This window comes from Centruroides sculpturatus, unplaced genomic scaffold (genome assembly GCF_000671375.1).
Source record: "Centruroides sculpturatus isolate CEXI.00-Female unplaced genomic scaffold, Cexi_2.0 scaffold199, whole genome shotgun sequence".
Taxonomy (NCBI): domain Eukaryota; kingdom Metazoa; phylum Arthropoda; class Arachnida; order Scorpiones; family Buthidae; genus Centruroides; species Centruroides sculpturatus.
Window position 1 is genome coordinate 467,143 of NW_019384516.1, and position 26,617 is coordinate 493,759.

A 26,617-nucleotide genomic window follows, 5' to 3' on the forward strand; every position below is an offset into this window, starting at 1 on the left:
TGAATAACTATAGATAGATTGAATTATCCTGAAATAAAGCATTGCCAAAGTTGTCTGAGTTAATTAATTAATTGATTGCATTTAAATATAAATAAACCTAATAATTATAAATCTATTTGTAACCAACAAATGGTGATACTGAAAAATAGCTAGAAAAGACAAGTGAATTGTAAGAAACTAATCTGTACACAAAGCATGTTTTATATGGATAAAATTCAAAATTAATAGATTGTTGCTTGTTTTAATTAAAAAACTTGAATAAAGTTAGCATTGGGTAAATTTTAGCTTATTTGATTTACAGGCTTTAGCCATAACATACCATATATGGCATATACACACTAGTTACAGACCAATTATCTATGCATACTGTAATTACTATTATTATTTCTATTACACTCTAGAAAATCAAACCTGGTGAAATCATCTAAAATAATTTGGAAATATTTTGTTTTTGTTTAAAATTTGTTGGTAAAATTTAGTGAAGATAATCTGTTCTTTAAATCAGTTTATAAATGCATGTTGTTTCAAATACAAAATATTTTATTATAATTCTAAACTACTAAATTATTTCTGTATAAAGTTGTGAATAAATTTTTATTACATGATATTTTAATTTTCTTAGTTTGTACTGTTATGAAATTATCTAAACAGAATTTTGACATTGGAATGTTGGATTAGTTTTGTCAAATATAAGTTCTCTTTATTTCATATTGTTGGTATCATTTATTAGCATTTATTTTAAATTTTTAAGCTTTCTAAATATAATATAACAATAAAATAAATATTTTGGATATTTTTACTTGTACAAATAAAAAGCAGTTAATTTTTTGTTTTTAGGAAACAATGGCTCCTGGAATAGCTGAAAAAAAGAATAATAGTTTACCATTGTGGGGAAATGAAAAAACCATGAATTTAAATAATCTAATTCTTACTAATATTTTATCATCACATTATTTCAAGGTAAATTTGTATCAGCTTAAAACATATCATGAAGTTATTGATGAAATATATTTTAATGTAAGTATTTTAAAATTAACATAAATTTATAATACTGAATTTTTCTAAGCTGGTAATAGACTATTAAATAACTCTACGAAAACCTTTAAACTATACCAGCAAAAATAATTTAATTTAAATATTTAGCGTTCAGCATTCTAATTTTATCGACCTGATGCAGATCCTAAGGGGATGGAAAACGTTTGTCATAACATATTTAAACTATACCAGCAAAAATAATTTAATTTAAAGATTTTAGTGGAGATATTTAATAATTTTATAATAATGATATTAATTCTTAGTTTATGTAATTTTTAAAATTGAAAGAATTTTTAAATATACTTGTATATTTCATGTTTTTTTTTATTTATTATTTTTTTGTTATCTATTAAATTTACTTTTTCTTTTATACAAAATAGGTATCAAACTAAAATATTTGAAATGAATAATTTTCAAAAATAAAATAAACATTGAATTTTATTGTTATGTGGATATGGCTAGCATCTTAAACAAAAAGTATATGAAAAGTATATACTGTGTATTAATTTATTTGATCTTGAATTCCTACATTTATCTCTTTCATTGTATGGATAACTGAGTTACTAAATTTATATTATCATGAAATTATAGTTTAAATAAACTATTTTGCAAAAGGTATCAGATTATTTTGATTACAACTAAATATTTTCAATAATAAAAGATGTTCAAAACTTTAGAACTTGAAAAGAGAAAAAAGCATTTAAAATTAACACAAATATGAAATTTCTAAAGGATTATATAACAATAGATTAAATGCTGAAATTGCTAAGTACAGTAAATATAAAGTACAGTAGAGCATCGATTATCCGACTCAATTGGGGACTAGGGTTGGTCGGATAACTGAAAAAACGGATAACCAAAAAGTATGAAAAAATACATTATTAATATAGTATATTATTATATCTCATGTAATTAGCATATTAGTATATCGCTATTAACCTGCTTCGCGTTGAATTTTCATCGATGTTCAGCCTAACAAAATTTTTTTAAAATAATAATCGTCAAAAATTATTTTTAAATTATTTTATTGCTCACAAAACAAACAACCACACATAATTAGAAAATTAAGCCTCGATTAAATACTGGCATCCCTTTCATGGTGGAGCCAGTGTTGCCAGCTAAAACACACAAAATTTAACAAAAATAATATTAAAGTAGCCAAGACGTAGACAAATATTATAGTGCCGCATCACCAGCGGACATTTGAATTTGCCGACTAGAACGCGGTCAGTTATTAGTTAAATAAATGAGTAGTTATTTATTGTGACATTGTCACAATGCTGTGCTGGGCTGCAATTTTTAATTTATTTAATTTAAAACATATGCTCTCCACCTCAAATTATTAGTAGTGACTTGTTCCTGTACATTGTACTTTTCCTTTAACAATAGAGTTGTGCTGGTCATCTATTAACTGCTTTCAGGGGAAAAGTGTTGAATTGAAATAATGGGACTTCTGGTTTGCATCAGAAGTTTGTATATAGTTAATCAGGCCTTCTGCCCCTAAGATTTCCATATCTGGTCTTGGATTTCATCTATCTAACTCCATTCTTGAGATTAAGGAAAGATGGACAGACAACAGTGGGAATTTATAGCTCTACAATTTTTTCAAATTGCAGCCCAAAAATTCAAAGGTTGTTATTTTTTATCAGCTGCAAAGGCCATTTTCTGTGTAAATAGGAAAAATAATACATAAAAGAATACTTTCATAAAATTTGACAAGATTATAAGACAATCATTGCACTTGATGATGATGAAATATAAAAATTAACTTTTTATATTTTTACTGAAATATAAAATTATTTTAGTTTAATGTTATTAAATTAAATTAGTTGTAATGAAAAATAAACAAATAAAAAACAAGACAAAAATATATCATAAAATAGCCAGTAGGGTGACTTTGCCACAGTGCTACCAAAGTACTGTACTTGTTGAATTGTCTACATGTTTGACTTACATGCTGCAGGCAAATTGTAGTCTTCTGTCTTCAAAACAAAAAGATGGTATGAAAAATGCTTTTACATGGTGTGTATGTTAGTATTATAGAATAACCCAAAAAAGTTTCATCAAGATCTGTGACATCAGGACATTGATGTCTTTTTGTTAATCAAATTTTATTCTTTTCTTTAGATATTTGAGAATATAATTTAAATTATTTCATGCTTAATTTCTGTCATTTATTATTATTTTATAGTTGATAATTACATTTATAATATATATAATCATAATGAATTAGCATAAAAGTCAAAACAGCAACATTATTAGAAAAGATATGAATAATTAACCTTTGTAATGCTTGATACATTTAGACTTTATTTTAAATTATAGATCTTTAATATGAAGTACAAGTATTTATTTAATATTAATTATATAGTTTTGAAAGATATCTTATGAGAATTATTAGATAATATGGAATGATTTCTATAAATAAATAACTTCATTTGAATTCTGAGATCAGAATCCCTATCCTGAACTGGATATATATAATACTAGAATACTCCCAAACCTAAAACATTCTTGTTGTTCATTAAATGTTTTCATTCTTCTAACTGGATTTTAGGCTTGGGAGTATTCTAATTCTGAGATCATAATGTTAGTAAAGTGATATTTTCAGAAACAATAGAAAACTTTTATTCAGTTTAAAGAAATATTGGTATTTTATTAGTTTTACCCTTGCATGTTGCATTCCAATGTTACGCAGCACTCATTGGGTTGTCACATTTATGCTTATGCTGTCACATTGTTTATGAAACAGTGCAGCTTACTGTGTAATTACATTATCAGGGATGCACAACCTTTTGTGAAGAAGGGCCAAATTAGGATTAAGTTTACTGACTGGGGGCCGGATCTCCAAGCGATTAATGCGATGGCTGAGATTGGATGCTGGCGGCAATCTTCTTGATGTCTGGTGTAATGGCAGATGTTGAAACAACCAGCAGATTTTCCAAATTCTCTTTGGTTAACCTGTTCCGTGTTTTGCACTTGTTTAAATTCATAAGCGAAAACGCTTGTTCGCATACATAGGTACTGCCAAACATGCTTGCACAAAATCGAGCATTGTCTTTCAGTTTTGGAAATGATGTATCTGGCAGTTCTTTGTAGAATGTGAGGAGATTAGAATTTTTGAACTGTGATTTCAATTCATCACTGCACTGGATGTCTATCAACTCAAGTTGGACATCTGGAGGGGCATCTTCCACTTTCACATCAAATGGAGTTGAAAAAAGTTGCAGGTAGATCTTGTATTTCTGGAATTCACCAAACCTCTCATTGAATGATGTAAGGAGGGTGTTAACTTGGTCAGAGTAATCCATCTTCATATGTGGGTATTTCTCTTTCATGGCCTTGCAATGTGGAAAGTGTGTAAAGTTCTCTGATTGCATGTGGGACTTGAAAAGTGATAGTTTGGTCATAAATGCATTGATGTTACTTGTCAACTGAGAAACAAGTTGCATCTTTCCCTGCAATCTCAAATTAAGGTCGTTTAGATAAGCAGTAATGTCAGCAAGGAAAGCTAAATCACACTGCCATCTTTGTCCCTCCAAATTCCTTGTAGTGTTCCCCCGTTCTTTGAGGAAAGTGATAATAGGCCCCAATAGCTCCACAAATCTCTTGAGGACTGTTGCCTTGCTCAGCCAACGAACTTCAGTATACGTGGGCAGGTCAGCATAATCAGCATCTATTTCTTCAAGAAATGATGTGAAGAGTCGATGGTTGAGTCCATGACGGCGGATTAAGTTCACAGTATCATAGACATCTTTCAGCAGACGTTCAAATCCCAGCTTCTTTGCACAAAGTTGCTGTTGGTGAATTATGCAATGATACTGGACTAACTCCTTTTGCCTGTCCCCAAGGTGGTTTTTCAGCAAGGTGACCATGCCATTCTCACATCCAACCATAGATGGTGCTCCATCAGTGGCAATGCTGGATAGCTTGTCAAAGTCCAGTGCTGATTTGTTGCAAACGCTCAATAAACCAGTAAGTAAGTCAGCACCAGTTGTATGTCCGGAAAGTGATGCCATGCCAAGAAATTCTTCATTCACAATAAAATCTAGTGAAACACTTCTAATAAACACAATCACTTGTGCTGTTGATGATATGTCAGTGGATTCGTCCACAGCCAAAGAAAAATAAGCACAGTTTGCAACTAAAATATTAAGTTGGCCAGAAATGTCTGATGCAATTTGCGAGATTCTCCGTTGTATCGTCATGCGGTTAAGACTGATTGTTTGAAAACACTTTGTCTTCTCAGGACACATCTTCTCACTTGCGATGATAAGACACTTTTTTATCATATCGCCATCTGTGAAAGGTTTCCCATTCTTGGCTATTAAAGCAGATATTTCTAGGCTGGCTTCAACAGCCGCATCCAATTCTCCAGATTGTTTCTTGAACACATTTTGTTGGCTGATTAGTGATCGTCGTAACGATTCGATTTTCCGTTTGCGTTCCGTACCTTGCAGAAGGAAATCCTTGTGTTGGCTTTCATGATGTCGCTTCAGGTTGAATTCTTTTGGCACTGCTATTGTTCCATTGCACAAAAGGCAAATAATGCTGTTGTTCTGTTGCACAAAACAGTACTTGTTAGTCCACACTTCCACTTCTTGAAACTGATGATTCTCGCGATTGACCTTGCGTTTAATGCCCGGCGCCATACTGTTCACTCTGCAAAACAATGTCTCATTGTGCCGAAAATTCTGAGGCCCGCAACAAATCATGTTTGAGATAAGGCAAGCTAGACTACCACGTGCTTTGTTCTGTATCCACTCTGACCAAAGACTAAAGAGACGGGGACAGAAGACTATTACGCACACATGACAAATGGCCAAGTAGGTCTTAATAATTAATTCGTTTGATCCCTGTCCGGGCGTCTCCACCATTTCTCAGAATTTGAGAGTCAGATCGTCAACATGCCAGGTGCAGGACACTAATCCATTATAAATGTGGTTACCATTCTTATCTAAATTATACTTATGGCCCATCAGTTTTACCCCGTGTTCAGAAATGAATCAAAAGTGATTAACGCGGTGCAGCGGAAAATCTGAATATTTTAAATATAATTATTAAAATTGCGATATCTCGNTATTAGCATTTATTTTAAATTTTTAAGCTTTCTAAATATAATATAACAATAAAATAAATATTTTGGATATTTTTACTTGTACAAATAAAAAGCAGTTAATTTTTTGTTTTTAGGAAACAATGGCTCCTGGAATAGCTGAAAAAAAGAATAATAGTTTACCATTGTGGGGAAATGAAAAAACCATGAATTTAAATAATCTAATTCTTACTAATATTTTATCATCACATTATTTCAAGGTAAATTTGTATCAGCTTAAAACATATCATGAAGTTATTGATGAAATATATTTTAATGTAAGTATTTTAAAATTAACATAAATTTATAATACTGAATTTTTCTAAGCTGGTAATAGACTATTAAATAACTCTACGAAAACCTTTAAACTATACCAGCAAAAATAATTTAATTTAAATATTTAGCGTTCAGCATTCTAATTTTATCGACCTGATGCAGATCCTAAGGGGATGGAAAACGTTTGTCATAACATATTTAAACTATACCAGCAAAAATAATTTAATTTAAAGATTTTAGTGGAGATATTTAATAATTTTATAATAATGATATTAATTCTTAGTTTATGTAATTTTTAAAATTGAAAGAATTTTTAAATATACTTGTATATTTCATGTTTTTTTTTATTTATTATTTTTTTGTTATCTATTAAATTTACTTTTTCTTTTATACAAAATAGGTATCAAACTAAAATATTTGAAATGAATAATTTTCAAAAATAAAATAAACATTGAATTTTATTGTTATGTGGATATGGCTAGCATCTTAAACAAAAAGTATATGAAAAGTATATACTGTGTATTAATTTATTTGATCTTGAATTCCTACATTTATCTCTTTCATTGTATGGATAACTGAGTTACTAAATTTATATTATCATGAAATTATAGTTTAAATAAACTATTTTGCAAAAGGTATCAGATTATTTTGATTACAACTAAATATTTTCAATAATAAAAGATGTTCAAAACTTTAGAACTTGAAAAGAGAAAAAAGCATTTAAAATTAACACAAATATGAAATTTCTAAAGGATTATATAACAATAGATTAAATGCTGAAATTGCTAAGTACAGTAAATATAAAGTACAGTAGAGCATCGATTATCCGACTCAATTGGGGACTAGGGTTGGTCGGATAACTGAAAAAACGGATAACCAAAAAGTATTAAAAAATTAAATTTTAAATAAGAATTGTTTAATGAAAATATATTTTATTTTCATATTTAATATTAAAATTAATTATTTTTTAAAAAGATTTATTTTGCAAATAACCCTCCTTTTATATGCAAATTTATCCATCAATTCAGCATTTCGGATTAGATGTACAGTACAGTACTGTTGAGGAAGATGATGTATTTGCTCACTATTTGCAATTTGTATAAGGTTGTGTCCATATGTTTACTATTCACTGAATGCCAAGCAAACATTTGGTAAATACCAAATAGTGTGGATGGTTTACTCATGATGAATATTCAGTATTTGCCATTTCCCAATTCTTGCTGGTATATAGTGCTGAATCAAAGATGAAAATTTGCCTCCGTGAATTGTGTTGTCCATCCTCATATTCCTGCTTGCATTTGTATATTTTCTTGTTTTTGGTCATCTTTTGTAATTTAGTCTTTTTTTAAACTAGATCTAGTCTTTTATTTTATAATTTGGTTTATAGTTTAAATATTTAGTTTATTTTTTCTGTAGTTTTAACTGGATGTTTTTTGCAAGCTGTTTTTTAAAATTTCTTTTTTTTTTCATGTTTATATTTTTATATTTTAGTGAAGTGATATAATCCTTCATCATCATCTTTTAGACTTTTTTCTCTTCATTAATAGATATGAACTAGTCATAACTGTAAAAACCGTAGCACAAATTATTGTTTGAGAATTGTCCATTTTCTAGACCTTGAAGGAACATTCATCCTTACCACAATGAACCAATGCTCAGCAAATAATCGTGTGCATGTCTGCATGCTTGCCAAGTGACAAACAGTTTAGAAAATACTTTAGTTGAAGGCAAATATTTGACATTTGGCAAATAATGATTGTGTGAACAAGCCTAAGAATGAAGATGACGATTGTGTTCTGCAGGAAGGTATATTAATTATCAACATTTTTTAAAGAATATAATAAAGTGTAGTAGTTCTGTGTGTGTTAAAAGCCAAGTTGAAATTGTAACAAAGCAATTTGTAGGTGTAGTTTTGTTATGAAGAGTAACACACGAATACACAGATCAAATATTAGTTTTGTCATTTCTTTAAGATTTGAATTTTGTAATCTTGAGCAATTGTTGTCACATAAGTTTTACCTGCAAGTGTTAAATGTGGATTGTTTTTCTAAGTGAAGGAATTTAAGTAGCAATCATTTAAATTGCCTTTCAAATAGTAAATATTTTAATATAACACAACCTAAAATATTACATACTCTTTGTTACTTAATTGTTTTGATTAGTTTTGAATTAAATTTTAATTTTTTTTTAATACTGTGCTTCATTGTAGCATTATTGTAAAAAGTTCTTAATTGTAATATTGCAATAAATTAATTTTGATCATTTTTAAATAAAATCTGATTTTGAAATTTTGAATATCAAACATTTTCAAATCTGACATAAATCAATACAGTGCAATATGCTGGGTAGAACTGATAAGTACTTATATATTTGATTATTTGATATACCGTGTTTCCCCGAAAATAAGACATCCGCAGAAAATAAGACCTAGCACAGATTTTGCTTAATTTTTAAATATAAGACCTCCCCCTGAAAGTAAGACCTAGCGAAGTTTTTTTTAGTCGTAACGGTCATCGACAGATGGTTGAAAGTACAGCCACTGATTGGTCAGCAGACAATTACGCCACACGGCATGATTTGCATAAGACTATGGCTTGGGAATCACAGATTTGCATAATGTTATCGCTGGTGATCGCTAATTGGTCGGCTGGGAATCACGCCACATCACATTTGCATAGTGCTACGGTTCAGTAAGCACTAATTGGTCATCGAGCTCGATGTGGACACTATAAAAAGGTTAAGTTGAATGTGTTGCAAGGTGTTCTCTCGAACCTGTTTAGCGTATTGTTCAACAATAAATGTGAATTCGTCTTCATGGAAATATAAGACATCCCCCTGAAAATAAGACCTAGTGCATTTTTTAGAGCAAAAATTAATATAAGACACTGTCTTATTTTCGGGGAAACACGGTAGTGTATTTACTTGGTTAGTAAAAATCAAAATACTGATTACTGACTGACTTATATAATCAATGTATTTTATTACTTTTTTAAAATTATATTTATATTCCATATTTCTGTATAAATTGATGCTCTGTACCAATAAATATAGTGAATGATTATACATGTTGAGAATCCTGTATCTGAAATTCCAAAATATGAACATTTTTGAGTGCTGAAATAAGGTGCCTCAAATGGAAAATTCCTCAAACTAAACATATTTTTTTGGAACAGATTAATTAACACCTTTCTGTGAATGTATCTAAAATTATTTTAACACATCTGTGTGAATATCTTTTCAAAATATTTTCACAAAACTATAGTTGGTAGTTTAAGAAGACAGATTCATGTATTAACAAAGCCAACCACTGCCATATGCTATCAGGCTAATAACAGCTATAATATTAATAAATGTTGTTTGTTTATATTCGTGTATGTATGAAAATTGTTTGTTTTTATGGAAAATTAATAAAAATCCCTAAATAAGGGACATAAAGAAGTTAAATCAGTCATCTTAAAGTGGTCCCATTTTATAGATGCAAATTGTAAATATACTAAAATTCAAAACACTTTCACTCCCAAGCATTTTGGATACATGATTCCCAACTGTATTTGATTTAAAAGGTTAAACAGTATTATTTATGTAATTTTATTGCTAAAACTGTTAATTACACAGCTTTTATCTTAATGTTGCCAAGTAAATGTTCTGGAGAAATATTCACTTGTATGTCATCATATATGATTCTGAATCATATAAGATTATTTTGCTTTTATTTTTGATTGATTGATATATTAGTTATTTTTAATTGTATTTATTTTAATACACCGTATTTACTTGGATATAAGACAAGGCTTTTATTCATTTATCACAGCTTCAAATTTCTAGGTTATCTTATACGTGTAAGCAAAAGATTGTGTTTTTGCAAATAATTTTTGTGAACCGTGTATTTGCCTTTTTTACTGAATGCTTACCCTCTGGTATTTAAAAACATAAGTGTTTTATCTGGGTTGTTTGAATCGTTCTTGTGTATTATCGGAAGTAAAGATGAATAGCAATAGGAGAAGCAAAGCTTATGAATTGAATTCCAGATCGAAATTCCAAAATCACTTGGGAGTCCAATATAAGATTTAATCTATTCCCATATGAAAATAGATGATTATTCGGAAATCAAATTTGGAGAAACTCTTAAGTGTAATTGACAGAGAGCGGATTCGATTGTTAAAATTAGTGAAAGAAAAGGTTCCCAATTGTCCAGCTTTACATGAACAAATTATGTTGATTTTACAAGATTTTTCATTAAAGTTTAAAATGCTAGTAATGTTTGTGGGACAATGTGTGCATTTATGTTCATTTGATATTTTACTTGTGGTTACACGAAATAAAATTGTAACTGTATTACTAAATTTAATTTTCTTTATTTTGACCTTTAAAGTCACACCTCGTCCTATATTTGAGGTTGTCTTATATCCGAGTAAATATCGTATACTGAAATTCAATTAAATTGGAATTTTTAAAATATTTTTGAAACTTTAGGTAAATCATCTGGAACCATGGGAAAAAGGAAGTCGTAAAACTTCAGGGCAAACTGGAATGTGTGGAGGGGTAAATATCATTTTATTTATTTAAAATTTGCAATTATTACTTATTATTAATAATTGTTATATATATAAGCACTTTTACTGTCTTGACTAACTTCTAATAACTTTTATTAATACAGTCTATGTTTGGTATAAGTTGAGGCAATATTACAGAAATTTTATTTTTTTAGATGATTTTATGATGTGATGGAATATAGTCAATATAAGTAATTTGTGAGCTAGTTTAATACTAAGTGAGAGGCCACATTGATTATGCAAAATATTTAAAGCATCTTTAGTTAGCTTAAGTCAGGTTTTAAGTAGTAATGGGACAATACCACAATTTCTTCCAATTCTGATTCCGCCAAAACTCCTGACTCCAATTCTTTTGAATAGTTTCTAAAGTTTATTTTTGTTTAGAAAAATTGATTTACATTATATGAACACAGTACATTTATTAATTAATAAACATCAAGCTTAAGAATGGAAAATGATTGGGAAATCCAGAATCAATTTTTCAAAAGAAATCTGAAAATTTTCTATTTATATGTGGATATGCATGCTTTTATTGTGTACTACAAAATAAATTTGTAATCTTATTTCAGATAAAGTTAATATTGCAACACTATCCCCAAAGAAATTACAGCTAATTCCTTTTATTCAAAGAACTATCCCATCAGGTCATCTAGGGTCACCATTTTTGGAAACTGCTTCATTGGCTGGGGCGATGACCTGAGGGAGAGTACCCTCTCCCTCAGGTCATCGCCCCAGCCAATGAAGCAGTTTCCATTCACTTCTTTTTTAATGCTTCTTGCAATTGGTATGTCTCGTAAATGTTTTAATTTCAATGTATTTAACACTAATTGAGTTTTGGCAAATGATTCAATGTGCTGAACAAATATCATCATCATCATCATCATCATCATCATCATCATCATCATCATGAGTTAACAAATTTTTGAATTCATTCACTTGAGCCACAACAAGATCTTTGACAAGATACTTTTCCTTTAACAATAGAGTTGGTCTGGTCATCTATTAACCATTTTCAGAAGAAACATTTTTAATTGAAATAACATTGACTTCTGGTTTGCATCAGAAGTTTGTATATAACAGGGAGGGCCAGCAAATTGATTACAATCAACCGGTCGATTGCGAAGCCAATTTTGGCCAATCGCTTGTGATGTCTTGACTTAATGTGTTACATTTGTAACCGAACGCAACGCGTGAATGTAACACGCAAACGCAGCTGTATTGATATCGGACCTCTGCATTCTTCCTCAGATGAGGTTTTGTTGGTCCATGTGCAATCCATTTGCATACAGTTGTAAAAGGGGGATAAGAAATGTAGACAAAGGATCATAAAACCAAAAAAAAGAAAGGTGGGAAAAAGGGGCAGAGAGAATAGGTCGGGACACAGTAGAGAGAAGAAGGGTGAAGTGGTGGTTTCTGGAAGTGACTACGTTGAGTTTCAATTTTTCTTCATGTTTTAAATTAAATTGTGGTTTTTCTTATTTATCTAAACATATTTCACACTTTCTTTCACCAGTTACACTATGCCTACAACAAGAAGTTGATCACAACACATTTTTAAGATAAAGTAGATCTTATATACACAAAAGTTGGTCATATTGTAATAGTTAATCGGGGCCTCTTGCCCCTAAGTTTTCCATATCTGGTCTTGGATTTCATCTAACTCCATTCTTGAGATTAAGGAAAGATGTAACGGACAGACAACAGTGGGAGTTTGTAGGTCTACAATTTTTCTAATTACAGCCCAATAGAAACATAAAAATTGTTTTATATTTGAGATGGTTTATAAAAACTTTTATTAAGTAAAGTTTTAATGTTCAATATGACTAATGGTCATTATAGTCTTTTCCCACTTTCTAATCGAAACTGTCAGTTAGAAAGTGGCAGAAGGATATAATGTATTGTGGATGTATTGTGTAGGATATAATTGTGAAAACTTCACTCGATAAAAAGTACATACAAATTGTAGCTCATTTTAAACATCACTGATGATCTGAGTTGATTAACAAACAAAAGTACTGCATAATGTTTAACTAAATATTTATAAATACTGTAGTAATCAGAACTCTAAGCATATAGATTCTGGAAATGAAATTTGGCCTAATACATTTTTATTAATTTTTGGTTATAAATATTTTTTATATAAGCTTATCTTAACCAAAAATGGTATAAAATTTCATTTTGGTTGCTGATTTGGCTGCAAAATCCAATTTCAGTCAGATTCTTGCCTGTCTGTGAAAAATGTAACGATACTGGATCTAATACTGTAGGAAAAGTACAAAAAGTACTGTGTTGAAGGAAAGTATCAGTAGTGTCAGGACATCCCCAATTATTATTAGGTGAAAATCTAGTTTCTTCCATGATTTCAGTTTTGTAGGCAAAAGCACTAAAAGACAACCACTAGTCAGAGAGATCATCTCCTATCTTGTGCTTGTTGTGATTACAACAGCAACTGATGTCTGTTTGAGTGTGTTCTGTCTTCTTGTAGAAACTGTTGCATTTTTTTTTTTTGTGAATGTGTACTGATTCACCTATTCCTCTTGTCCTTCCGTTGTAGGGCTAAGACATTTCTGGTCCACCAGTGGCCAAGCGGTCTTCATTCCCCAAACACTGGGAGTTCAGTCTTGGGTTTACACAGTGTTCGGATGGGCTGGCCATGTGGAGTTTTCCAGGTTTTCTCCATGTCTTTAACACCTAAATAGGGGCCAGTTTACCAAAAAGATTTCCTGGAAGATATTCCCCTAGGCAAATCGCCCAAGAGTAGCATTGCCATAACTTATCCGAACAAGGGCATTTCTGTTTGGGCTGTGGTGGAATTTTTGCTCCCCCTTCTTTAACTTTGCCTCTTTCAGGATCCTAGGTAGTCTTTCTGGATTTCATTATTATTCCTACTAGTCCAGTGCTCATTCCATCAAATTTTCAGTAAATGAAATACTAGTGTAGTACTGATCGACATATACAGTATGGTTCTTATTTGAGAGTGGATTTAACATTCATTTTACAGTAACAGAAACAGCACTGTTATCAATGTTCAGGTCTTTTGAATAATTACCAATGTTTCACCAATAATTGTATATTTTTTTAGTGCAATTATTGGTGCTACAATGTTTGATATAGCAGCTGAAAGAAAAATTAGATATATTATTTGAACAGATCTCCAACTTATATTTGGAAATTAAGAGATTCCTTTTTTTCTTTTCTATAAAATACAGGTATTCCCTGTTAGTTTCTAATAGTAATATCCTATATCCTTTAAGTGATTATTATTGCTACATTATAAAAAAATATTATTACAGTAGACTCCCCTATAACGCGAGTTCCTATAATGTAGATTCCTATAACGCGGCGAAAAAATTACGATAATATTCGTATAAAGATGCTAAAAGGGATGCGTAAAACGCGGTAAAACGTCATCGCGGACGAGCAGCCGAACTATTTTCCGCTGTCCAGCGCCACGCTGCGGAGAGTTTAGGTGGGTAAATTGAGTTAACTATTGTCTGTACAGTATTATATATAAATTAGGTACTGTACATATAATTATATATTAATTACATATAAATTAGGTACTGTATATATAATTATATATTAACTTAATTTATTGTAACTTTATTATAATTAAATATATATTTTTCGCCGTCTAGCGTCACGCTACGGCGAGTTAGGCGACCTATCGTCTGTCCAGTACTGTAATTTTATACATTTCTTGTGAAAGAAACATTTCTTATTCAATGGCCATAAAAATTATTTATATTAATGATGTCTCCAAAGGTCAACTAATTTTTCGCAGAAAAATAATTTATCAGAAATCGCGGCCGCTGTTTGGTGCACTGGTTCGCGATGAAAACAAGCTTAAGCAATGGCGACGTCGAATGGTGCACACTCAGTAAGTAATCCTACAATTTTTTGTTTATAGCATAGTTTATATGGATTATTCCCAAAAAATTATATGTGTTTTGGAAATGTTGAATCGAATTAGTCTAGAATCGATTAATTTTATGGAAGAAAACCTTTCAAACAGCTGTAGTCCATAAACTTCACATGTGTCGGGCTGTGATTGGCTCATGTATTTAAGGATTCCTACAACGCGAAATTCATATAACGAGGAACGTATCTCCGCGTTATAGGGGGGTCTACTGTATTATTAATATTATTATTAAAATTTATTCAATCCGTAGAACAATTATAATTACAAAACATTTTAAAATATTGCACACACTTAATTCCTTTCTTTCTTAGCAAAAGAATGGAAATTATTGATAAGATTTTTTATTATTTATTATTATTTCATAAATAATATAGAATATTAAGATATTTCTAACACTGATATTTAATAATAATATTTTTAGTTCTCATATTTTCAAAGGAGCTCATAAAATTGCTTTCTGTTGTTTTTGTACAGTTTCATGTAGATAAAAAATTATAATCTATTATTAATTACATACAGTTGAACTTGGTTATAATGAACATTAGGGGACTGGCAAGATTTACTCATTATATCTGTGAAGAGAAGTGACATAACTAAGGGAAGAGTGGGCAACTACGTTGGGTGCAGATGCCCCGCAGGCAGCAAAATTTGTAGCTACATTACCAATAATTAGTAAAATCTATTTTTTTAATCTTTAATTTTAAATAAATTGATTCAAAATATATATATTGAATCATCATATTAAAAATATATATATGTACAGAAGAGCGTCGTTTATCCAAATCAATTGGGGACTAAGGTTGTTCGTATAACCGATTACGTATGAAAAAATATATTAACGTATCCCATGTTGAAATTTTTCTTCATTGCATGTCGCTTCGCGTTGAATTTTCGTTGATGTTAAGCCTAATGTAAATTTTTTTAAAGTAATAATCATGGCTATTGTATTGTTAAAAATTATTTCTTTATTTTGTACAAACAAAATAAATATACAGTGGAACCTCAGTATACAACCTTAATCCGTTCCTGATGTTTGGACTTATACCAAATAGGACGTATACCAAACAAACCTTTCCCATAAGAAGTAATGTAAAAATGATTAATCCGTTCTCATGTAAAAAAAATGGCTGGCTTTAAACACCTCACTTTCCTGGCTAGTTCCTGCTTGATTTTTCATGAGATCAGCATATATCTTTTTAGCTTTCTCGCAAAGAATTGCTTCTGTTGCTACTAGGTTTGCCTTATGTTTTGCACATTTCAAGTGATTTTTAATATCAGTTCTGATACATTGTCGCCAGCACACTGTTTTTCAGTTATCCAAAGCAAAAGCAATTTCTCACATGATCTAATGTCTTCGATCTCTGTTTAGAAATTGATCTAACCTCTTTCACAATGTTAGCAGATTTAATAATGTCTTTATTTTTCACGATTGCTGATATCATTGTTCTTGGAATATGCAACAGTTAAATCTTGAACACGCATGCCACCTTCATATTTTTCAATAATCTCTTTTATCAGTTCCGTTGTGATTCTAGTCATTTTTTTTAGTTTTCTGTTTCTTTTCATTTGCCTTTTTGCAATTCATGATTAATAAAACTAATAAAATTTTACTTACAAATTAAAATCAGAAGAAATTTAACAAAGTTATAAACCGTGGCACCACGAACGTTTAGTCTGGCCTAGTACACCAAAAGTGCTATTTGGTCATAGATGGCATGTATAGTTAAATTAAGTCGTATACCGAGCAAAATTTGTTTCGTCCAAATAGGACATATTCCGAATTGGACGTATTCTAAAGCAGATGTATACTGAGGTACCACTGTATTGAAAAATATAAAAACAAAAAAATTATATTTTGGAAGTTAATCTAGTATCAAAAATGCTCGATTCAGCACAACACAGTTTGACTGGAATGCTTTTGGTTAACTGACATTTTGGTTGATAGGCTTTTGGATAAACAATGCTCTACTGTAATTATATTATACTGTATTTTTATTAATAGTTATATAAACTACAATATAATTAATATTTAACAATTTATTTTTTCATAATTAAAGATAATACTAATTGATATGTCTGATTTCAGTTAGTCTTTTTATCTATAAATCTTAAAATTGATGATTGCTTTATTTTTTGATAACGTCAAATACTGTTGAAGATGACAAAGGAAATTTTCTATACACTTTGACAATTTTCGCACCCTGTTCTAACTCATGAATAATTTCTACTTTTTTTGTAAATTGAGAGACATTTTCTTTTCTTCATAGACCCTTTTCTCAAATAAGGGTTTGTTTCTAACTAGAGTATAAGATAATTTTACAATCATAGTGATGATTAGGTAAATTGGCAGAGAAGGGCTGGAAGCTAGTTAAGAAAGAGGGGGAACAGTTTCCAAAAAGAAATTCAAGTGATAAATAGGCCTGTAATCGATGAGGTTATAAAATTAAGTAACCCTTTCAGTTTTATCTATTCCAAGAATTCAGTACCACATTTCCTACTACTTGAACAATTAACAATGTTTATGTTTTTGCATAGCTACAGAAAATTTGCTCAGTATATCCTTGAAGTATGCTCGTTATAACCATGAGAAAATGTATGGAAATACACATAAATTAAAATTGTTATGGCCTTTTGCTTATTATAATCATAAACTTATAACATCCATCTTCATTATAATCAAGTTTGACTGTATTTGAAAAAAATTTATAAAAATAGAAATGGTGACTTTTTTATTTTGTCAAATGTTTTCAAGAAGTAATATCTTCTCATCTTTAGTGCTCAACTATTGCTTTACCCCATTATGGTGCATGCGTATGTGCATATATACTATGTCAGAGTGAAGTCATCTCCAGTCCTCTTGAGTAACCCAGTAGTATTGTTATATTTAAGTTAATAGTTCTGGAAGTGAAGATCAGATGGAGGTTCAGTTAGCATAATTGACAACACATCCACATAGCAAAGCAGGAATTGTGGGTTTGAGTTCTGCTTCATGCCAATTTTTTTCTTCCAGAACCTAGAAGGTTCTGGAAGAAAAAAATTGGCATGAAGCAGAACCCTAATTGCACAGAATTGTTCTAATTAATTACTAAATTTATCAAGAAATGGCATCTAATGCCTACCTCTATGCCAAATTACTGAATTTAATTATTAAATGGTAACATTTTTATAACCTGGAGAAATCTTGCAATTGTTTGGTGTTAATCTAAAAATCAGATTAATAGATGTTTATATTTGAACTGTGTTTGAATAAAATCTGAATTAAATGAAACAAAGATTAGAAATTTTTTAATAAAGTAAATTATATCATTTTTAACACAAAGAAAAGTGAATAAATTAGTCTAATAACCATATCAGCAAAAATTTGTTTAGTGTAGTTATTTGATCAATATAATATAATAACCATTTATGGTACTAATTCTATATATCTGAATTTGTTTAAGCTTCTATGAATTCAGTCAGAATTTTAATGTTATTAATATTGTTATTTTTATAAATGATTTAATTTATTTCTATTCATAATAAAGTTTAATTTAAAATAATATAATAGATTAAAATATATTTTCATCTTTCTCTAGGTACGAGGTGTAGGTGCTGGTGGCATAGTTTCAACAGCATTTTGTATTTTATATAAATTATTTACTTTGAAGTTAACAAGAAAGCAAGTTGTTGGTCTCATTACTCATTGTGACTCTCCCTTTATAAGAGCATTGGGTTTTATGTATGTCAGGTAAATAACACAATATTTTTCTTTTGTATTATTTTATTAAGAATTTGAATGTCATTAATTTAAATTCTTTGAAAATTATATCATTCAGTTTTTAAAATTACATTATTAATGTTAATTTTCTTAGAAAGTGGGATAGTAATTTATATCCATGACATAAATTATCATTACATGCTTTGTGATTATTGGCATCTAATTAAAAACTTTCTTGATAGAGGCCTTTTGACAAGGCATTATTAGCAAGAATTTCCCAGTAGAATATTTTTGTATAATGTACATAATAATTTTTTATATTAAATAATAATCATATTTTAAATTATTTTTATTTAATTTCTTATAAAATCATCAAAGTGAAGCACATGTTAACATATATAATTACGTGATGAAATGTAAATGTTAAAAATGTATTTTTAAAGCTTTATATTTTTTATGAAGTAAACACATTAAAATGATTAATTTAAGATGTAAATTATTGCATAATATAAAAAATTCTAATTGATTATCTGACTGACTGAAAATTGCTAAAATTATTAACATGTTTGGGACTGGCCTTTGTTCAGTTTTTAAAACTGCATGTGTTTGAAAGTGAATAACTTTTATGGTTTTTATTATTAGTTCTGTGTTAAATATTTTTTTTTTTTGCTTTTAATATATAATAAGTAAGAATTTGTTGATGTAGATTTTATTGTTTATAATTTGAATTTAATATAAACACAAAAATCAACTTTTTAGACTTTTTTTATAATTACACCACTTGAAAAATCCAAACTCAGTTCTGATTGGGTAATTATATATTTTTATTTTATTGATTATTTTCTATCATCTGACAAAGAATCAAAGAATTATGACAATGTGGGCAGCAGAATTTTAGTTTTTGGTTTTGTTTATATACCATCCTAAATATGCAAATTAGCACTCCATAAAAAATGCATTAAACCACAATAATTGTAATGTTCTTGCTTATTTGTATTTATATTTTAAAAGAACTAAACATTAAATCAATGTTCTGCAACCGGTATGCCCTACGGCACACTGGTGTGCTGTCACAACGTGAAAGGTGTGACATGAACTTTTACATATTCTATTCATTTCAAGTTTTATTTATATATTTTCATCACAGTTGTTGTGTTTCTTATGATTGTACTTTATTCACTAATGAAATAAGATGATGTTAAAGTAGTAAGAACATATGTCGTCCCAGTACTCACTTAGTCTTTTCGAGTTATACATTGGACTCACACAGATCTTGAGCAACTCCGAATGAAAACAAGAACAACACTAAGCATAAACAATATTATCCTAGATCTGCCATAGAAAGATTAACCCTTTCATATAGAGATGGCGGACGTGGCTTGATTGACATAGTTAACTTCCACTACAAACGAATACAGACAGTGCGAGAGTTTTTCAACAAGAAACATCACAGTTACATAAAGCTGTAACTCTAGCAGACTCAAATAACACACCATTAAACTTACACTCACATTATATGGACACGACACAATATATAAATAGCATAGACACCATTAATTAAGCAATCATGGGTGCGAAAGGTATTCCATGGCATACGTCCTATGACCTGGCCCAGGATTTTGTTGAAAAAACTGCATCAAACAGCTGGTTAGCTCGCGTATGTCTCTTTGGGGAGACGGAAGGATTCATGATTGCCATACAGGATCGGGTCATAAATACTAAAACTACAGAAAACTCAAAGATACAACAATCACAAATGACACATGCAGAAAATGTCACATCATGCCAGAAACCATGCAACATGGTTTCTGGCATAATGTGGCATGATGACCATCACTTCTGGTTGCAAGTTCTTGGCACAGACAGATAATTTACATAGACATAATCAAGTAGCAAAGACAAAGAGCTTGCAAAGAAACACAAATTATTAGACACACACAAACCATACTACAAATACGTTCAACAGATAGTATTGGAAAACAACATGCACAAAATGTATTACAACAGCCATAATCACAGATAAAATAATTTACCACAACAGAGTAGACATCACACTCATTGACAAACACAATAAAATCACATACATTATAGACATATCTGTTTCAAACACTCACAATATACAAAACACATGTACTGAAAAAGTCAGTAAGTACACAGAACTTGCCCAGGAAATAAGGCATCTGTGGAGGATGGATAGGGTGATTATTGTACCTGTCGTTCTCTTCTCTACAAATGTCATACCCCAACCTGGGAACATTAAAATTGAATACATCACACTAAAGAAGGCCACTATATTGAATATATGTTATATTTCTGTAAAAGTTCATCCAATGGAGAATTATTTCTAATAAAACTGTAGACAAAACTGTCCAAAAAGGATCACCATTTATTACTTTTTATGTTCCAAGACCTTTTTGGACAGTTTTGTCTACAATTTTATTAGAAATAATTCTCCATCGGACGAACTTTTACAGAAGAAATTTCTACATGTATCGTCACCAGGGGGCAGCTTTTTTAAAAATCTACATATTCTAGTGCCAATTTTTAGCAGATAAAAAGCAGAGGAAACCCCCAAAAGAAGGTATAGATGGAAGTAAGCAAGACAACTGTATGTCACCAGTTCCTTTTTCAGAAATTTTTAGAAATTTTAATTGGAAGTGTTTTGTGTTTTTAACAGGACCTTTTGTAATTTTTCTGGTGACAAGTAGCCTAAAAAGAAAGGTCAGTCGCCAAAAATGTGTTAGTCTTAGAACATAAAAAGTAATAAATGGTGATCCTTTTTGGACAGTTTTGTCTACAATTTTATATGTTATATTGTTAGGAAATTCCTGAATGCAGACACACACTGACACACTTATTTTTGTCTTGTTTTGAAGTTACTATGTGTTGACTCTAGTTCGGCATAGTACACAGCCATTGGTGTCAACCAAGTGTAACTCACAAAAACTCAACATAATAATAATAGTAGGTTTATGGCATTATGAAATTCTATTAATAGTATCATATCATACATTTTTGAGGGGAATAACATTTTGGTGTGCTGTGTTGAGTCATGTCGAGTCATAGGTGTGCCGCGAGAAAAAAAGGTTGTGGAACATTGCATTAAATTATTTAATAATAATAGTAATAACATCATAAAAAAAATGGCAGGAGAATCTTTTGTCACAAAAAAATTTGATAATGAAAAATTTTCATGTTAAAACTTTAGATGGAGCCAGGAATATACTACTAACAAAAGAATGACAGTCATAGGAAATACAAGAAGACATGTTTAAGTCAAAAGTTATAGGAATAGTTCTGTAGGGGGATCAAAGATTATTCCCATATCTTGCAGAGGAGCCTTCCTGAAAGCGTTAATAATTTGATTGAGTTGAAATGTATTCAAATTTTTTGAATTTCTGCACATAAAGAGCCATGAGGTTTATTTTGAGACCTCATTTGCTGAATTTGACCAATGGAAAGTGTGTAAATTAAATGGCTTGTTTTCTTTTAAATATATAGATTATGAATTGTCTACTGTGTTTTTATAAATTTTAAATAAATTGAACATTATTGTTAGATTAGATTTACTACATAATGACTTAAATTATACAATAAAACATTTTAAATATTATTTATAATTGTATTCATTTAAGTAAATGTAAATCTATTATTACATTTGATAAAGGATATAAGAAGATTCTTTATTGTATAATCTTTCATATTATGTTATCTATTATTACAATTAAAATTTCTTTAATTTTATTTCAAAATTTATATTATGAGAAATCAGTATTTTATATTTTTTTATAACTTAAAAAATTCCTTTTGAATATTGCACATTGCCAGACTTTATGAAGTGAGCTGTATTGTATACATCCTGTTGTCTATTTTGATAGCATTCTTTCTTAATTAATTAACTTCAGATAATACAGAATTTTAGTTAAATGGGTCTCAGTTAATTATGATACTGTAATTGTTTATGGTTAATTGATTATCACTGAATATATGTTTATTGTAATAATACATTGAATATTAGATTTAGATTTACTTTTCATGTGAGTAAACTTGAATATATTCTTTCAGATATACTCAGCCACCTGGAGATCTTTGGGATTGGTTTGAACCATATTTGGATGATGAAGAGGTGTGTTTTATTTCTGTTCATTTAAAATTTTTATTATAAATTTCATTATTGATTTTAAATACAACAGATGAAATACTNAGCAAGTTGTTGGTCTCATTACTCATTGTGACTCTCCCGATAAAAAATTATAATCTATTATTAATTACATACAGTTGAACTTGGTTATAATGAACATTAGGGGACTGGCAAGATTTACTCATTATATCTGTGAAGAGAAGTGACATAACTAAGGGAAGAGTGGGCAACTACGTTGGGTGCAGATGCCCCGCAGGCAGCAAAATTTGTAGCTACATTACCAATAATTAGTAAAATCTATTTTTTTAATCTTTAATTTTAAATAAATTGATTCAAAATATATATATTGAATCATCATATTAAAAATATATATATGTACAGAAGAGCGTCGTTTATCCNGTAAACCAAAATATTTGTTATAAAAAATTGAAATTTCAAATTTAAATTCTTCCTGTTCATGTTCAGATATTCAAAGTGTTTAATCTATGTTATTAAGTTGATAATGATCAAATAAACTATATCTAAACAAATTTGATTACTTCAGCTGATATTAAGAATCAATAGAACAATGAGAATATGGTGTTTTTATGAATCTTTGTAGTTATTTTTAAAATTAGCATTTAAATAAACTGTAGAGAAGTAAAATATTGGGCCTAATTAAATGTTTTATCAACAAAGCTTACTAATTTATCATATCTATTAAACTTAAAATGCCCAATTGAAAAACTTTTAGGGAATTTATTATTATTAATTATTAAAAGTAAAAGTTTAATAATTAATAATGATAACTTGTTTATATAAACAGANTATCAGTTCTGATACATTGTCGCCAGCACACTGTTTTTCAGTTATCCAAAGCAAAAGCAATTTCTCACATGATCTAATGTCTTCGATCTCTGTTTAGAAATTGATCTAACCTCTTTCACAATGTTAGCAGATTTAATAATGTCTTTATTTTTCACGATTGCTGATATCATTGTTCTTGGAATATGCAACAGTTAAATCTTGAACACGCATGCCACCTTCATATTTTTCAATAATCTCTTTTATCAGTTCCGTTGTGATTCTAGTCATTTTTTTTAGTTTTCTGTTTCTTTTCATTTGCCTTTTTGCAATTCATGATTAATAAAACTAATAAAATTTTACTTACAAATTAAAATCAGAAGAAATTTAACAAAGTTATAAACCGTGGCACCACGAACGTTTAGTCTGGCCTAGTACACCAAAAGTGCTATTTGGTCATAGATGGCATGTATAGTTAAATTAAGTCGTATACCGAGCAAAATTTGTTTCGTCCAAATAGGACATATTCCGAATTGGACGTATTCTAAAGCAGATGTATACTGAGGTACCACTGTATTGAAAAATATAAAAACAAAAAAATTATATTTTGGAAGTTAATCTAGTATCAAAAATGCTCGATTCAGCACAACACAGTTTGACTGGAATGCTTTTGGTTAACTGACATTTTGGTTGATAGGCTTTTGGATAAACAATGCTCTACTGTAATTATATTATACTGTATTTTTATTAATAGTTATATAAACTACAATATAATTAATATTTAACAATTTATTTTTTCATAATTAAAGATAATACTAATTGATATGTCTGATTTCAGTTAGTCTTTTTATCTATAAATCTTAAAATTGATGATTGCTTTATTTTTTGATAACGTCAAATACTGTTGAAGATGACAAAGGAAATTTTCTATACACTTTGACAATTTTCGCACCCTGTTCTAACTCATGAATAATTTCTACTTTTTTTGTAAATTGAGAGACATTTTCTTTTCTTCATAGACCCTTTTCTCAAATAAGGGTTTGTTTCTAACTAGAGTATAAGATAATTTTACAATCATAGTGATGATTAGGTAAATTGGCAGAGAAGGGCTGGAAGCTAGTTAAGAAAGAGGGGGAACAGTTTCCAAAAAGAAATTCAAGTGATAAATAGGCCTGTAATCGATGAGGTTATAAAATTAAGTAACCCTTTCAGTTTTATCTATTCCAAGAATTCAGTACCACATTTCCTACTACTTGAACAATTAACAATGTTTATGTTTTTGCATAGCTACAGAAAATTTGCTCAGTATATCCTTGAAGTATGCTCGTTATAACCATGAGAAAATGTATGGAAATACACATAAATTAAAATTGTTATGGCCTTTTGCTTATTATAATCATAAACTTATAACATCCATCTTCATTATAATCAAGTTTGACTGTATTTGAAAAAAATTTATAAAAATAGAAATGGTGACTTTTTTATTTTGTCAAATGTTTTCAAGAAGTAATATCTTCTCATCTTTAGTGCTCAACTATTGCTTTACCCCATTATGGTGCATGCGTATGTGCATATATACTATGTCAGAGTGAAGTCATCTCCAGTCCTCTTGAGTAACCCAGTAGTATTGTTATATTTAAGTTAATAGTTCTGGAAGTGAAGATCAGATGGAGGTTCAGTTAGCATAATTGACAACACATCCACATAGCAAAGCAGGAATTGTGGGTTTGAGTTCTGCTTCATGCCAATTTTTTTCTTCCAGAACCTAGAAGGTTCTGGAAGAAAAAAATTGGCATGAAGCAGAACCCTAATTGCACAGAATTGTTCTAATTAATTACTAAATTTATCAAGAAATGGCATCTAATGCCTACCTCTATGCCAAATTACTGAATTTAATTATTAAATGGTAACATTTTTATAACCTGGAGAAATCTTGCAATTGTTTGGTGTTAATCTAAAAATCAGATTAATAGATGTTTATATTTGAACTGTGTTTGAATAAAATCTGAATTAAATGAAACAAAGATTAGAAATTTTTTAATAAAGTAAATTATATCATTTTTAACACAAAGAAAAGTGAATAAATTAGTCTAATAACCATATCAGCAAAAATTTGTTTAGTGTAGTTATTTGATCAATATAATATAATAACCATTTATGGTACTAATTCTATATATCTGAATTTGTTTAAGCTTCTATGAATTCAGTCAGAATTTTAATGTTATTAATATTGTTATTTTTATAAATGATTTAATTTATTTCTATTCATAATAAAGTTTAATTTAAAATAATATAATAGATTAAAATATATTTTCATCTTTCTCTAGGTACGAGGTGTAGGTGCTGGTGGCATAGTTTCAACAGCATTTTGTATTTTATATAAATTATTTACTTTGAAGTTAACAAGAAAGCAAGTTGTTGGTCTCATTACTCATTGTGACTCTCCCTTTATAAGAGCATTGGGTTTTATGTATGTCAGGTAAATAACACAATATTTTTCTTTTGTATTATTTTATTAAGAATTTGAATGTCATTAATTTAAATTCTTTGAAAATTATATCATTCAGTTTTTAAAATTACATTATTAATGTTAATTTTCTTAGAAAGTGGGATAGTAATTTATATCCATGACATAAATTATCATTACATGCTTTGTGATTATTGGCATCTAATTAAAAACTTTCTTGATAGAGGCCTTTTGACAAGGCATTATTAGCAAGAATTTCCCAGTAGAATATTTTTGTATAATGTACATAATAATTTTTTATATTAAATAATAATCATATTTTAAATTATTTTTATTTAATTTCTTATAAAATCATCAAAGTGAAGCACATGTTAACATATATAATTACGTGATGAAATGTAAATGTTAAAAATGTATTTTTAAAGCTTTATATTTTTTATGAAGTAAACACATTAAAATGATTAATTTAAGATGTAAATTATTGCATAATATAAAAAATTCTAATTGATTATCTGACTGACTGAAAATTGCTAAAATTATTAACATGTTTGGGACTGGCCTTTGTTCAGTTTTTAAAACTGCATGTGTTTGAAAGTGAATAACTTTTATGGTTTTTATTATTAGTTCTGTGTTAAATATTTTTTTTTT

At 29.3% G+C, this 26,617-nt stretch overlaps 2 protein-coding genes across 2 annotated transcripts in view; one reads left to right on the top strand and one right to left on the bottom strand.

Annotated features, from left to right (window-relative positions):
- Positions 1-3,816: 3,816 nt before the first annotated feature.
- On the bottom strand, positions 3,817-5,912 carry LOC111622576 (general transcription factor II-I repeat domain-containing protein 2-like). Its single transcript, XM_023364991.1, has one exon. The coding sequence runs from the start codon at positions 5,910-5,912 to the stop codon at positions 3,891-3,893; it is 2,022 nt and encodes a 673-aa protein (XP_023220759.1). The 3' UTR covers positions 3,817-3,890.
- Positions 5,913-6,231: 319 nt separating this feature from the next.
- LOC111622577 (pre-mRNA-splicing factor 38B-like) overlaps positions 6,232-26,617 on the top strand; it is a 43,130-nt gene continuing 22,744 nt past the window's right edge. The window contains exons 1-4 of the mRNA XM_023364992.1: positions 6,232-6,408; positions 10,880-10,948; positions 18,457-18,608; positions 22,644-22,704. Of these exons, the coding sequence (XP_023220760.1) occupies positions 6,235-6,408; positions 10,880-10,948; positions 18,457-18,608; positions 22,644-22,704 (456 nt within the window). The 5' untranslated portion in view covers positions 6,232-6,234. The remainder of the gene's footprint in view (positions 6,409-10,879; positions 10,949-18,456; positions 18,609-22,643; positions 22,705-26,617) is intronic.

Excerpts from the sequence above, each read along its gene's own strand:
- LOC111622576 (XM_023364991.1), bottom strand. The coding sequence starts at position 5,912 with ATGGTGGAGACGCCCGGACAGGGATCAAACGAATTAATTATTAAGACC.